This window comes from Eleutherodactylus coqui, chromosome 10 (genome assembly GCF_035609145.1).
Source record: "Eleutherodactylus coqui strain aEleCoq1 chromosome 10, aEleCoq1.hap1, whole genome shotgun sequence".
Lineage (NCBI taxonomy): Eukaryota > Metazoa > Chordata > Amphibia > Anura > Eleutherodactylidae > Eleutherodactylus > Eleutherodactylus coqui.
Window position 1 is genome coordinate 36,678,691 of NC_089846.1, and position 15,957 is coordinate 36,694,647.

At 41.2% G+C, this 15,957-nt stretch overlaps 1 protein-coding gene across 4 annotated transcripts in view; it reads left to right on the plus strand.

Annotated features, from left to right (window-relative positions):
* Positions 1-15,957, plus strand: part of STRBP (spermatid perinuclear RNA binding protein) — a 134,087-nt gene that overhangs the window by 73,723 nt on the left and 44,407 nt on the right. For all 4 annotated transcript variants that reach the window (XM_066580807.1, XM_066580810.1, XM_066580809.1 and 1 more), the window contains exons 5-6: positions 7,783-7,948; positions 9,541-9,685. In XM_066580807.1, coding sequence (XP_066436904.1) covers positions 7,783-7,948; positions 9,541-9,685 — 311 coding nt within the window. The remainder of the gene's footprint in view (positions 1-7,782; positions 7,949-9,540; positions 9,686-15,957) is intronic.

The following is a 15,957-nucleotide window of genomic DNA, read 5'->3' on the forward strand; positions in this document are numbered from 1 at the left end:
GTCTATATTTTAGTCATTATTGATATTGATGTATATGGATTCACTCTTGTGAGTGCTGATATATATATATATATATATATATATATATATATATATATATATATATATTTCCCCTGACTGCAGATGACAGGGGAGGTAAGGAATAAGCAGTTGGATTTTACGTGCCTGTTTCTTCTGCCCTTGGGGAGATAAGCCGCCGCCAGAGGTGTCTGTCAGACCACTTCCATGGTGCATGTGGGTATTGGACAACACGGCTGTTGGCCAAAGGATTGTTCGGCAGACAGCCATGTAATGTGTATGGCCACCCTTAGCAATGTCTTAATGTAAACCATGTGTGATACGATGATGATCGTTTATAGATGCTTGTAATGATTTCTGCATGTGCTGTTCAGTGGTTGTCATAAAGAATGCACTCTGCAAAGGCTACTGTAGAAATATTTTGATTTTTTTACTACCTACATGGTGATTTCTGACTAAAATTATACATATTTTCCATCTGCCACAATTTTTCTAGCAAGCTACGCAATTATTTTTTGTGTTGTCTCCAGTTTAGTTGTTACCATGCCTACATAAATTAGGTGTACGAGTGTGTACTCCATACATCTTCTGACTTGTTACTATGACATCCCTCGCAGCTGAATCCCCTTCCAGTCACTAAAATAAAGAGACCATTACACTCTACCAATTTTAGTGGGAGTCCCAAAAGTTTAATTCGGAGACTCTTTGAGTTGGCCCCTACATTCTAACAATGAGGAGTTTCCGCCTGCAGATCCTTCACCAAACCTTCTGACCAAGTAGGAAGGTGTAAAGATTCACGCACCCTCTTGTCTCAACCAGACGATCTCTTTTTAAATGGGAGCTGCCCTGGTGATCAGCTGACATATTTAAAAGGTTAGGCTACCATGTTATACATGGCAGTGAGGAGTTTGCCAGAGTAGAGGCTTAGGGTACCTTTAAACTGGAAACAGCGAATTTAAGCAATAATCGTATAGTGTACATGTGTCAACCAATGGAGCACCGGGCGAAAAATGTTGGCGGAGTTTGGTTTTTAGAAGAACTCAAGTAACTGTTACATGTAAACAGGAGCCGCTTGTTTGAGCGACTCCTGTTTGTTCCAGCCCGCCTCCATTCATAATAATCTGAACTACTATGGCTCCAGTGTTAAGCAGAGAGTGATAGTTTGGTGGACGGCTGCAGGCACTTATGCACCCAATAGATGTCCCGTGTAAAGGGATCTTAATAGCGGGAAGGCCATATAGGGGATCCCTCTCTATTATGATCTTACAGAGGCTGCCCTTTACATTGCAATGTATGGCACTTATTACTACTTATGATTCTGTGTGCAGGATGCTGTTTGACTGCATGTGACATGCAAAAGTAATAATATGGTTACATTAAAGTAGCCTCCAAAAATCTCGTACATGGTCATTTGCTCTTCAAAATACGACCGTTTTTTGGTGCACATTACGCCAAAAAGCTGTCTTACATGCTTTGCACCACATTTACTATATGTTTTTACACACTTTCGGATAGTTTTTCCGACTCCTCTAAAAAAAAAAAAAAAAGAGCGTGGTCTAAATTGCGCCAGAAATTGTGCCACAATTACGCCAAGATTTTGGGTAACTTTTGGAATTAATTAAGCCAACCAGTGGGTCTAGATTTAGACTAGACTGTCTTAAAATTTAACACCTTTATCATTCAGTAGAGGCACTATGATAAATCTTGGGCGTTTTTAAGACTAACTTTTAGACTGTATTCGTAAAGAAGCCTGATTTATATTTTATCTAGTCTTAAATTGGAATATGCTTACTGTTATACTAATACAAGAGGGCAGGTAAACACGCCACATCCCTCCACATGCAGACAGCCAAACTGTGCTAAATGGAGGAACAATTGCACAGATGCAAGTAACTGATGAACAGCCCCTCACACACCATCTTTATATTGAAGGGGACGGCTGCTTAGTATTACTATTCTTGCACTAAAATAGGCATATACAGTCTGTCAGGCCACATTGAACGTGTAGTCCAACATGCAGGCTTGCAACCTATTCATGCCATATTTCAACCCAGCGTGGCTGCCCTGCACCCCAAAGATGAACCACCCTGGTACTGGCACACTGGGCTCCCCCAGTGTTCAAAACCACACTGCAGGTTATCAATAAAAACAAGATCTTGGTTAATATTTTGGTCAAAATACACAAGCCCACAAGCCTGAGGCAAGGGTCCTTGTTTCCTTGTGAGTCCCTACACTATCATCAATGAAAATCACAGAAAAAAGAAAATATAAACAGACAAAGAGATGTGGTGTGTTTACCTGGCCTCTTGTCAAACTACTAATGACCACTTGACCGTGAATATGTATGTTTGTGTGCGCTTCTCATGCTCCGCCCCTGATGACATTGCATGTCCTACAATATATATAAAACATAGAGTCTGACCGACAGAAGAACAACAAAGTTAGGAATCTTGGAAGGGAAGGACAAGAATAACAAAATAAGAATACAACTTAGCCGTTGTTATGTCAGACACAATCAGTGGTCCTGACAAAAGACACCAACCTACCGCCACCACAGAGATCCGGTGGGCTGAAGGACCTGTGGTGACATCACTGCTGTGGGATGAGACATTGTGCAGTTTGGTAGAAAGTACTGTATACTGGATAACCCGATAGCAACCACCAGGACCTGTGATGACGTCACCGTGTGTGGGTGGAATCAGATCACATGACCAGGGGCTGATTACTGTATGTAGGAGTCTGCTGAGCTGGTGATGTCTGGAAATTAGCATGAATGTACCACAGTTGTATGTGTGGGGATCATAATGGATGTACCATGTACCACAGCTGTGTGTGAGAATGAGGATGTAAGTAGTAGATCTGTGTGTGTGATATGATTGGGGTCATAATGGATGTACCTGCGCCACCAGAAACACTGTTACTATAATTTCCTAATAATTACTAGTATGAGTATATCAGTAAGTATATGGCCGCTTTCTGTGATTTTTATTTATTTTTTGTTTTGTTTATATTTCCCTTTTGTGTGGTTTTGATATCCTCTATATGCTTTTTCTTATGCAAGAATAGTACTAAGCAGCCGCCCCCTCAGGTCTGTGTGGTTGTTCATCAGTACCTTCACCTGTGCCATGTTCCTCCATTTACCATTTGGCTGCTTGTATGTCTATGATGTGGTGCTTCTACCTGTGCTCTTGTATTAGTATATCAGTAAGTGTATGGCTGCCCTCTGAAAAATATTGTTTTGTTTATATTTTCCTTTTCTGTGATTTGGATTGAAATATAGTATTTAAATACATTTTTGTACCTTTTTTTTTTCTGGTCGCCGGCCTTACTTATTTTGATAAGGTTAAATGAATGCTACGTTTTAATTACCGCGCTGTTCCTTTCCCAGGCAGGTGATTATTATTTTTTTTGTGTTTATTTTGCATTACTAAATTAATTTTAATATGCCTGTTTGCAAGTCCCACGTCTCTGTGCCTAAGTGAGAGGGACATTGCTGACTGAGCAGACGCGCGTCTAGTTTTAGTGTACTTAGAGACATCCTCACGTACTGCTTCCTGCAGGCTAAGCACTATCTACCTCGGCGAGTAGCCTATTATTCATAGCTCAGGTAGAATGATCTTCCCAGTGGGATTTAGTAACCCACTGCAATCTCTCAACTTGAAATAAATGATAGTCTCACAGATGGCGTGTTTCTGTTTACAGTTTTACTCCTTGCCGCTCCTTTTGTCCATATAATCCCTCAGTCGGCCTGCGCTCAGCTTATTTTAATGGTGCCTCTCAGAATCGTGAATTGCTCTCAAAAGATGGCGAAATGTCGGCAGAGTTTATTATCTTACTGTATTTGCATCCGGCTCATTCTTAAATTCAGTGGAAAGCTTCTAACATGCAAAACACAAAAGGATGAACACTGTAAACAAATACCGATGAGTTCCATCTACTACAGTGAAACAAAGAAAACTCGGAGTGGAGTTTACCATTTTCGGGATCCTTTTTGGTCTTGGCACCCTAGTGTATAACAGACAAGTACCTAGCCCACGGCTCTTTATAATATAAAGCTCTTAAGGGTTAAACCTTCCGTGATCCATGTAGTTTTAATGTGCTAACTTGTCCACAAGAGCTTTCTTTTATATTGGCAGTAATGTATTTAACGTGTATATTGTAATATTTATGTGTATGAAAAAGTAAGTGAACCCTTTTGGAAGTAGCTGGAATTTTACATTAATGTAGTCTGTTGTCTGTCAAATTAGATACAAAGACAATCTAACCTAATGCACAAAGAGTTGTACTCTTCATATCCTTTATTGACCACATTGAGCAAACATTCCCCGTATAGGAAGGAAAAACTAAGTAAACCCTTGAATTTAAGAACCTCTAGATCCTCCCTCCTTTTAGCGGTAATCACTTCCACCAAATATTTTCTGTAACTACAAATATTTGCACAACATTAAGAAGGAATTTTGGACCATTCCTCTTTGCAAATGTGTCTGTTGATCAGTATTTCTGGGATGCCTTGTCTATACAGCTCTTTTACAGGTCACATCACAGCATCTAGTTAGGGTTAGTGTTAGGACTCGGACTTGGTCGTTCGAAAACTAATCATCATCTTTTTCAATCTTTCTTTAGTGTGCTTTGGGTCATTGTCTTGTTGCATCACTAAACGTATCCTCAGCTGGTGGTTGTGGACGGCTGCCCTTGCATACTTCTATAAAATGTTGTGATACACCGTAGAATTCATTGTTCCTGGCATGATTGCATGATGTCCTGGCCCTGAGGCAGTCCCAAACCATGAAGCTCCTTCACCATGCTCCACAGCTGGGATGAGATTTCGGCATTAGTGTGCAGTGTTTTGGGTTTTTTTTCCCCCCTCCAAACACACAGCGTTGTGCATTTGTGCTAAAAAGTTCCACTTTTGTCTCATTTGTTCACAGAACCTTGTAGTAAAAACATTTTGTCACATCAAGGAGGTCTTGGGCTAACTTGAGTCGAGACGCAATGTTTTTCTGGTCAGCACTGGTTTTCTTTATGGTGTCCTCTCCATGAACATTGTTTCTCATTTAGTATTTTTCTAATAGTGGCCATTTGTAGTGTCTCCTCTAGGCCTTTTGCTATTACCCTTTGGTTTGTTTTCACCTCATTCAGAATTGCCTTCTGTAATCTCGGAGTAATGTTAACCCTTTCCAATCCAATTTGTATCCTGGTTTTCCTAGGGGGCTTACTCTTTTTCTGCCGTTATACAATGGCGCTATATGCTGGCTAAAGCCAGTACTGCATGAGGTGACACGTTGGATAGTCTCCGACAGCAGAGAGGCTGGCAATATACAGTAAGAGAACCCCGACGGGTGTCTTCCAACATCGGAGCTGTACAGTCTTTAATCATAATGTCTTCAGAGGTCAGACGGTGGATTGGAAAGGGTTAAAATGACCCTCCCGGTCACAAAATTCTGTCCCAGGACAAAAGGGGAGAGAGTCTCTATTACTTGGTGTTCTTTTCTGCCAATGTGCCTCTGATCCACAGTTGGGATCCTGTCTTCAGTTGTACAAGATAACTACTGTAGTTTTCTAACTACCTAATGCATACTGTGCATTGCTCTGTGATTGGCCAGCACTGATCACATGAGCAGTGCTGTCCAATCAGAGAGCTGGTGTAGTACATTGGTAGTCTAACACTGGTAGTCAGACGATTGCATCGGCCATCTTGGACAGCTGAAAATGGGACCCAGAACTGGAAAATCGGAGGGGCATCAGCACAGAAAATCAACAGCAAGTAATAGAAGTTCCCTCTCTGGTCCCAAGACGGAATTTTGTTCCAAACCTGGAGTGTCGCTATAATGATATGCAACAAACCAGTGTCTCAATTTATGTATAATACGCTTCAACTGATACTTTCCATTGACATGTCAGTAAGGAATTGTATAAATACCACATTGTGATGTCAGAACCTAAAGATTATATAGAAATCATAGACCTAGATCTTCCTGTAGTTAGAGGTCTGTTGCAGAAAGTTGCTTCTCCTGTGCCAAGCACTGATCGACTGATCAGGTAGTGCCCCCTCCCTTCTTCAGGAGTTACAGTATGTATTCTGCAGTAGTTTGAGTACCGTACTATAGAACATAGAAATACAACTGCTGAAGTTCTTATGGGAGATATTATGGTTTTTCATAATGTTCCTCTGGCTATAAATAAAGCATATTAGATGTTAGTTTAGCGTTCTATGACCTGTATAAATGCATGTGACCTGTGGTTTTGTACTTTTTATATAGTCATGAAACTCCTTCCAATATTATCATTTACAGTAAGAAGGATATTGTCTCCTGTATTAAAGGGGGTTTCCATGGGAATATTATTGATGATGTCTCAATAGTTGATCGGCTCGGGGCTGCCACACACTGTCAGTGATGCAACACCAGGGTTTGGAGCTGAAGCTGCAGCTCCGACTCCTGTATTATGGCCAGCGCTTGTAACTGCAGGTGCAGCTGTCATTGATTTTAACAAGAGCTGCACCTGCAATTTAGAGCGCCATGGGTTGGAGCAGCAGCTTCCACTCTATACCCCTGTGTGTTACGGTGCTGGCAACGGGTGCTCAATGGCCGGGAACAGCCGCTCAGGACCCTGGTAGACCAGCTCAATTAGCTGTCGATGATTTATGCTGAGGATAGGTTATCAATAGTATTTTTTTCTGCAAAACCCCTTTTAAAGGGGTTGTCTAGCAACAAAGTTTTCGAATTTTTGCAAATAGAAATGAATTAAACTTGCGTGCTTTAATTATAAAAGGTGCACTTATGTCCGTATTTCAAACTGCTGTCGCGGTTTTGGAAGCTCCCCATTAATTCTGATACAACCAAAATATGTAACACATACACCCCTCTTGTATCGGTAATGTGCTTGAAGGGGGCTTCATTAGCTAAACCAGCTTCTTTCTCTACTTTATCAGCTGTGATGGAGCAGGTAACGAAATATAGCAAATTGAGTCATTTAGCCCCCTTCAAGCATGTCACCAACCCCCATAGGAGAGGCACTCTACCTGTGTTTTGGACTAAGGCGGAAGTAGAGCTTCCGGAACCCAGAGAGCGGATCTGAAATGGGAATGTTGCTGCAGAGCCCTGGGACAGAACCCCCAACGGGAGTAAAGATTCCATGATATTGGAGCACGCATGGCCTTATAAGTCTCACTCACCTAGGGGTGCTCTCCTTAAGGAGTGATGATACCCTTCTCGACTCACATCCTAGGCCTCTCACTAGCCAAGCCAAGATCCTACTGCACACTGATGAGGGGCAAAACCCTAAAATAGCTGTCTGAGTATGATTTCTGGCTTGGTTTTCAATTCGCAATCATTGTTTAAAGACCTGTATAAAAGGTCAAACATTGATTTGCAGGAAACCAATAGATGGCGCTGCAGAGGTATTGTTCCATCTTCCTTATTTGCATATTTCCAAGAGGAGCATGGATGGCCTTATAAGTCTCCTCTCTCACCTTCTATGTGCTCTCCCTAAGAAGAGATGATATCCCTTTTGACCCATGATATAGTAACCTAACATCTAGCATACTAGTAACATCCACTCTTAGTTTTTATGCTGTTGCATCTATGTACTGTAGACTGTGTTATATGCATGTCATAATTGACTGTTTCTATAGACAGTCACTATCAGAGGACGTGCTTACGGTTTTCTTCTGCCACTATATGAATAGTTTTTAAACATTGGCACATTGCAACCCTTGTAAATCTATTGCTGTGATTGTCTAATCACACACTGCTTGTTTTTCAGGGATGAGAGTGGTCGGGTGCTATGTGGAGTCATGAGAATTGGCCTCGTTGCCAAAGGCTTACTCATTAAGGATGATATGGAGCTAGAACTGGTTCTCTTGTGTAAGGAGAAACCAACAGAGAGCTTATTAGTAACAGTAAGAGAAAACCTTCCACTCCAAATCCAGGTGAGATAAAACATCAGTCTGTTAACTCTTTTCTGAACTTTGAAAAGTATTTCAAGAAGTATTAATAATGCTAAAAAAAAAAAACAAAGCAGCAGGATTAATTTTTTTAATAAGGCTCTGTTCACTTTAGTGTTTTTTTTCCCTCTTTCTTTTGCCAGAAGTTTTTCTATTTTTCATGGGTAAAATACCATAAACCAGCATTGTGAAGTAGGGAAGACAGCAGGAGAGTTGAGATAGCAGAAGGATGCAAGTATGCCAAAGTGGCATGTTCTTCACCCCCAAACCACGAATCCCGGGATATATACGCAGTGACCATATTCCATATTTGTTGTACTCCAAACAGCATATAGATAAATGACAACGTTTTGACCCCTTGTGCTTGAGAGAGACCCAGCCACTGTGAGGGGTCGAAATGTTTTCATTCGTCATTCCTTAACATGCAGCTTCATGGTACTTCCTTGAAGTCTTGTGCCTTGCAGGCTTCCATGTGTCTCAGTGACATAACTGCATGTTTTTTGAGACACTAGTCATTGTAAGCATTACATGGCAGCTGTGCAATATTACCATCTACCTTTATTGGAAAGTAACTATTTCTGACTTGTCTGTTTTTAGTACTTCTATTCCCTATTAGAGGGGTTGTCCAACCAAAAATTTTTTTTCTAAAATATACCATATTTGCCTCTCTCCTCCATCTCCCCCACCAATGCTTTTTTTTCAGCACCTCCTGCCATGAGTTTTTTTTTTTTTAAAGAAATTGTCTTGACTCCAGAGTAATAGAAACCTTGCATTTTTCTTCACAAGTTGCCTGTGCTGATAACTTATTTGGATTCGTAGTTGCAATTGTTAGAGTTAAAAGTAAGGCCGGCTGCACACGGCCGTGACGGGCTCCGCCGCGGAATATTCCGCGGCGAAGCCCGTCACGGCGCCCCCCAGAGACCCCATACTTACCAGCGGATCCGGCGCTTTGGGTCCCGCATGACGCTTCGGCGTGCCGCGCGCGCAGCGTCATGTGACACGCCGGCCACGTCACAAGACACGTCCACAGCGTCACATGATGTGGCCGGCCGTGTCATATGACTCGCCGGCCGCGTCATATGACGCGGCGGCGGTGGGCGGAGCGGCGATTTCACGCTATCTTCCGTTGTGCTACAGCAAAAGATAGCGTGAGCGGACGGCTTCCATTGACTGCAATGGAAGCCGTCCGCGCGTACATCAACGGCAAATAGAGCATGCCGCGGGTGAGGACGGGAGATTTCACGGTGTGGAATCCCGCGATGGAATTCCGCACCGTGAGCATTGAGCTATTAGGTTCCCACGGCGGAAATCCGTCCGTGGGAAGGAGGCCTAACATGGGGGCGGGTTGCTGAAAAACTACAGATATTCTTGTTCTTAGTACTTTAGCACAAAATCGTTGACACAAGCTTACACAAGACTGTAGAGCCTTTCGAAGATATTGCCTTGGTGGTCTTTATTTCTTGACAGCATTGCTTGTTTACATTGACTCCCATACTCTACTAGTATACTTCTGATCTAATCTTTTGCTACAATTAGATGTTGGTGTCCTCGTTTTAACCTCCTACTTTGTTGTTCAGAAGCTCACAGAGGAGTCCTATGAAGTGGAGCACTCCTTAGAAGATGCATCGATCATCTTACATAATTCAAAGGAACCTAAGTTAACCCTTAAAGTCATACTAACATCCCCGTTATTCCGAGAAGAGGAGGACCGAGCAGGTGGAGGTACTTGGGTTTTCTTCTGTCTGAAGTTGCAAGGAACAGGTCATTCCTTAGCGTTAAACCAACCCTCTCCAACGTTTTAGAGATCTGCCTTGTATTTAGATGACTGTTGCTTGCTTTTTTTTTTCTTTTCTCACCTGGTCGCTGGTACTGAAATGCACATTGAACCAATGTATCGATCACTTTTAGATAGTCAAATGTTCTATATTTTGTCTTACTTTTAAAGTCTTTCATTTTGTGGTACTGAACAGATTCTGCTACACAACCTCAGTGCTGTTTCTCGGCCCTCAAAAAAAAACAAACATGACCGTTTAGAGTACTTTCATATCCTATACCGTAAACCTCCCAAACCTACAACCCGTCTTCTGCCATGTAACGTATAACTTTTTTAGTCATTGTTTCGGCAAAACAAATTTAACCTCTTTCATAATGTGCTTGTAGCAGCTATGAGGTTGGGTAAGTCTAAAGTAACATAGTACTAATGTGGTCATGATTTTCTTTATTTTTATTTCTCTTGTTTTTGTTTTTTTTCCCCCCTTCTTCATTTTATGGTCTGTAATATTTGCTTCAGCTTCCCAAGCCTGTCCCTACAAACTTGCCAAGCAACACTGGACCTATGTCAGACCTTTGACCAACAGGCCACACTCTGTCATGTCAACTGAGGCAGCCAGCCCACCTGGGCAAGATGGACTCCCTGTCGCTCCTCCCATCTTTCTAGCCCCACCCTCTACTTTCTGTCCTTCCCACAAACATCAGCTATACAGTGTCAAATGTTGGTCAGTTAGAAATGTCTGTAGGAGCCTCTGGGAAGAATCCTAAGCAATTGAAGAAGTTAATCGTTTCCATTCGCTCATGCTTCAAACGGGATGTATTGATGACGTTTCAGACATGACTAGGGGAATGCAGATACTTTAAAAAAAAAAAAAAATAAGCCGCTTCATATGTGTGTCAGATCTCCACTGCTTGCAATATAAGAAGTGATACTTTTCATAAAACACATGCTTTAGGTATGTTTTCCAGGAATAGATCGTTTGCAAATTGCATATGTACAAATGTGGTATGTTCTACAAATGTTATCACTAACCAATAATTTCTCCTTTTAAAAAAATTGTCACATCATTGCATCATCCAATGATTTTCGACCCTGCAGTCACATGACACGCCGGACGTGTTGTCACTGAGAGCAATACGTCCCGTTCAATCACATTCTGTAAGTGAATGGGGAGGGGTTGCTGGTTACATTTTTAATAACGGTAATATTGGTATGTGATAGTGTTTGTTGAAGTCACACAACATAAAGTTCTATTCCAGGACAACACCTTGAAGTTATCTATGTGCAACCTATGATACTCCCCCTCCCCATCAAGCTCCAGAGAAGCTAAGGGTAGATTCACACATGGCGTAAAAGTCTGCCACAAACCATTCTGCACTAAAATTTGCATAATTTAATCAGCGTTTTTCCCACCACAAATCTGCCATAAAAATTGCATGTAAGACGTGGATATTGGTGTAGATTTTTTTTTTTATGCCGTATGTGAATTTCACCCTAAAAGTCCCTTCATGTTCTGCCTGATGGAGGAAGTTGTATTGGGACCACAAGTTACACAGCACTGCAATGTGGAATCAATTCAACGGTCCTTTTTAGTCTTTTGAGTAGCATGATCCGGCATAATCCTCCACGAGCCTTCTGCTTGAACTGTAGGAAAAGCAAAAAGGAAATGCCAGCTGTTGTCGAAACGCGCACACATGCACAAAAATATCTTTTAAAGAAGATCTGCCCCTAAAAAAAGAAAAAATTCCCAAAAATTGATTTATATATAATTACTCAAGTCATCATTTTCTGTCAAGGTGTTAAAAATTCAAATCTGCTGTGATATCTGTTTTTGGAAAGCCTTAGTGACAACCTTTTTGGGAGCTGTAATGTTAGCCATGTTGGATGTCGCCTAGCTTTTCTGAAATCGTAAAGCGGATCTGTCTTATGCTTCCCTAATTCTAGAAAGTTTTATTTCTAGGGTATTTCAGAACAAGCCTGTGAGTCCTGCATTCCCCATCCACACAATGATTGACAGCTATTCCTGTAAGCAAACTCCTCTAGTGGGAGGAGCCGGACTCCCAGGCTTTTTAGGAGTCCTGGCAACATTTATACAGCTTTTTACATAACAATACCGAATCAAATCCTACTAAAGATACCAAGCTGTTGTAACATTTTACCCTGTCATTTATAGAGCCCAACCTTTCCTTTAGTTCCATAATCAGGCATTGTATCTGTATTCCCTTATATTGTATAACTGCCTAATTCACACATCCATCATGATAACTGACCAATATTTCCCGAGGTATGGTTTTTGACTATGCTAATCTATATCCTAACAACACCGAGCAGCGTAGGTGCAGTGGACCTGTCCTGTGTGTATTTCATGCAGTCAGAATGATGCTTGTGTCTTCATGGGCTGACCTCATTTTTATATCATTCTGCTGGTGTTTCGCTCTGTTATGTAATGGGACCTTCATGCACATCTTCTGTTTGGACCCGGGGCGGGGTGTTATCTGCTCACTGGTCATTTATAGGACCCATAGGATAAAAGACATGTAGGGTCTGAGGATCTTCTGCAGCAGATCTTCTAGATGATCTATTTTAATATGTGGACTAAGGGATGAGTTCATTGCTTAAAAATTAGGCCATTACGATGTCAATCGCGGGACTCAAAGAGGAGGTGAAAGACTTAAATGCAAGGAGAACGTTGACCCATAAAGTAATCGAAGGTCGGATTAGACTGAATGGATAATAATTAATCAAATATATATTGAAGACAACAGTAGCTTATAGTCTGAAATGCCGGTCATTTGCATTGTTTTGCTTGCAGGCGGTTTTAGAATACCGGCTCCTCACACTAGTACCGTAGGTTTTTATTGCCCTTTTTATTGCTTATTCTTGCATTAAGACATATATAACTTATTTTTGGTGTCTTCTACACATTTACATTTTTATAATCACATATAATAATTACACTACAGTGTTTAAGTTTAGTTTGTAAATTCCTGCTACAGTCATCGTAACAGACTAAGGGCTTATTCAGTCGACCGTATATCGGCGGGGTATTCACGCCGGCCGATATATGGCGTCCTTCTCTGCAGGGGGAGGAGGCTGGAAGAGCCGGGAGCAGTGAGCAGTGCTCTGAGCTCCTGTCCCCTCTTTGCCTTCTCTCCGCCCCTCGGCACTATTTGCAATGGGAGGGGGCTGGACGGGGGCAAAGCTAAGTCGTGAAACTTAGCTCCGCCCCGCCTTCTCTCATTGCAAATAGTGCAGAGGGGTGGAGAGGGGGCGGGAGCTCCGTGCACTGCTCCGGGCTCCTCCAGCCTCCTCCCCCTGCAGAGAGGGACACCGTATATCGGACAGCGTGAATACCCAGCTGATATACGGTCGTTTGAATAAGCCCTTAAAGCGAACATACATATTTTTATCTAAATGAACTTAAAATTCTCCGCTGATTAGGTGGTCACTTTATCCAACTTTACATAAATCAATAATACTTGTGAATATATGAAACTTTGTAATACATCTTGGAGAGTGTTCTCAGAAGGAGAAACCAAGTAATATTGTAGATATGATACCTTTTAATGTTTAACAAAAATACATGATGTTAGTGCGAGCTTTCAAACCAAGATTACTTGGTCTCTCTAACTGAGAACAATCACATTTTGCTCTACTGACTAACACAACACCAAACTTTTTTTTTTGTGTGTGTTACATCTTAGAGAAAAATGCTTCTTTCCCAACTTGTCAGGCCCCCACCCTCCTCAACTATATACTTTTGCCTGGGCACAGACTAAGCCCGTATTTACCAGAACGAGACCGATAGAGAAAGGGGAAAATTCTTCTTTTGTTTTTCTGCTGTTTTATCATACTGAGGTTCATACATAGACTAGCTGCATTTTTAATGGATTAATTGGATTTATTTATTTTTTTCCCCTAAGAGGTGTGAGACTATTATTATGTTCCTCGTTAACAAATTCAGGCTATGTGCAACTGGTCCCTGATCATAAGAGCTGATAATCAAAAAAATGAAGCCTTGTGAATAAGTCTGGGCCTAGCTTCCTAAGCAGAGCATGAAGACACTTCATTCTAATGATGTTAATGTACAAGACAGTCTGATGCAAGTCTGTTTTCTTCTTGCCCTCACCCCATGATCCTTTCATCTGTACTTTTGGATAGGATTCTGCACACAGGCGCTGACTGGCTGCACAAAAATGCTGTGCTAGAGGGTAATCAATGAAATGCTTACAATTGACGCCCCGCTGTGCACTGGGAGGTAGAGCCACGCTATGTGATCATGGAGCATCACAAGTGCCGTGATGACGATGGGAGTGTAACCTGGTAACCAAGAACATCTTAGACATCTTCTATCTTACTGCTAAACTATACAAGACTGCAGACCCAGTGTACTATATACATGATCACGTCAACTAGTCGGAGGTTTTGGGATTTATTCCATAGAAGACCCCAGGATATACCCTTTATAGTTGAGGGGATCCCATGGTTGCAGGGAGAATACTGGGTGGCCAATCAAGGCTGCTGTCAAAGACCGCAGAAGTATTAACAGTACTTTAGCGGTTTATTAGCTGCAGGCCATGGCATGGACCGAGTGAAACAGAGGCCTGTCAGAAACCGTGCTCATTCATTTCCAGAACCCCGGCACATGTAATAGGCTTTTCTAATGAGTGTTAAACGAGCTTTAAATGCTTGAAATTAACATCTGCGTGCATGAGGCTTAACTATAGCATGCACAAGACTGCCCAGGGATCACAGTAGTAATTCATAATGAGTAATAATTAATGTGTTATCTGCCCTGCCAACGCCATTTAGGAAGAAGGGAACATATGCAAATCACCTGCTCATTATTTTGCAGATCTTTTTGAGGCTACGCTAGAAATTCACACACCATTTCTGTCTAAAAACCACTCTTCAGCCCCGACGCCTGTGGTATTGTAACTTTTTCGAATGTGTCGGCTATCTAGGCTAAGCCTGTATTTTCACACCTGCAATCTCCAATATATAAGCAAGTATGTGCAGGGCCCCAGCAATCTATTAGAGGGATTAGCAGAATATGTTAGCTCTGCAACTCCCAGTGCGAGTCTAGAGCTCCAAACCATTGTACCACCGACCGGTCTTATAGCCCAAAAGACGTTAATGCTTTACCCAAAAAAGTGATGAATTCTGGTTTTCTAGAGATTAGCACATTTTTGCAGCCTTTCAGTCTGTGATTTCAGTTCTTCATAACCACTCATTTACTGTAGTTTCTTTCCAAATTATATGTGAACTTGGAGCAGATGTTCACATTGAAGTGAAATGGCTAAATCCATGTGCTTTGCAAGCTATGCCTGGGACCTCCAGTTTAAAGATGCAGTCCTTCATTCTAACATTTTTGACTATTTTTTTGTTGTTGTTTTATAATCAATACAAAGAATTAAAAGGCCAGTATAAAGTTGTGCTTCTCTTGTGCCCATCAGGGCATATGAATGTCCTATATAAAAAAAACCATCGCTAAACCCACCCTTTAACCCGAGACTATACAAATTTTATATTTTAAAACGACCGACACGAAATGGCAAACCTATTCCTGTACATTATATTACTGTAAATATGATTTTTAAAATGGTATATTTAAATTTATAGTTTATTTTATTTTTTTACTTTTTATACACATTACCCCTAATAAAACAAAAAAAATAGAAAAGAAAAAGTAATAAAAAATAGCCCTTATATGTCATGAAAGACAAAAAGCAAAAATAATTTTTTGCTGCCCAAGATAAAAAAAAAATAAAAAAATAGTGACATAAAACCACCAGATGTGTAAAATCGCCAAAAAGTGTCTGGTCCTTTTAGGACCGAAACACTCTGGTCTTTGTGAGGTTAAAACTCTGTTCACACTAGTATTAATGAAGTCTGTCAGACTTTTCCATATTTTTGACTTCAACAGTAGAACACTCTGCAGTGCTATTTTTGCCATCACAAATGTTAGAACCCACAACAGATCTTACAAACGTCTTCCAGGAGTCACCAGTGTCCATTTGAAAAGCTCTTGACAGAACGGTCATGGCTCTATTTTAAACAGAAACTTAGGGTGTTTTAGACCGAACGATGAAAAAAATCAGCGAAAGTGAGCGATAATCGATAGGTCTAAACCCGAGCTAATGACTGGATAACAAACAAGAATTGTTGCCTTCTCACCCATTGTTCATTTTACGCAGGCATAAAAATCATGGTTGGCTCGTTA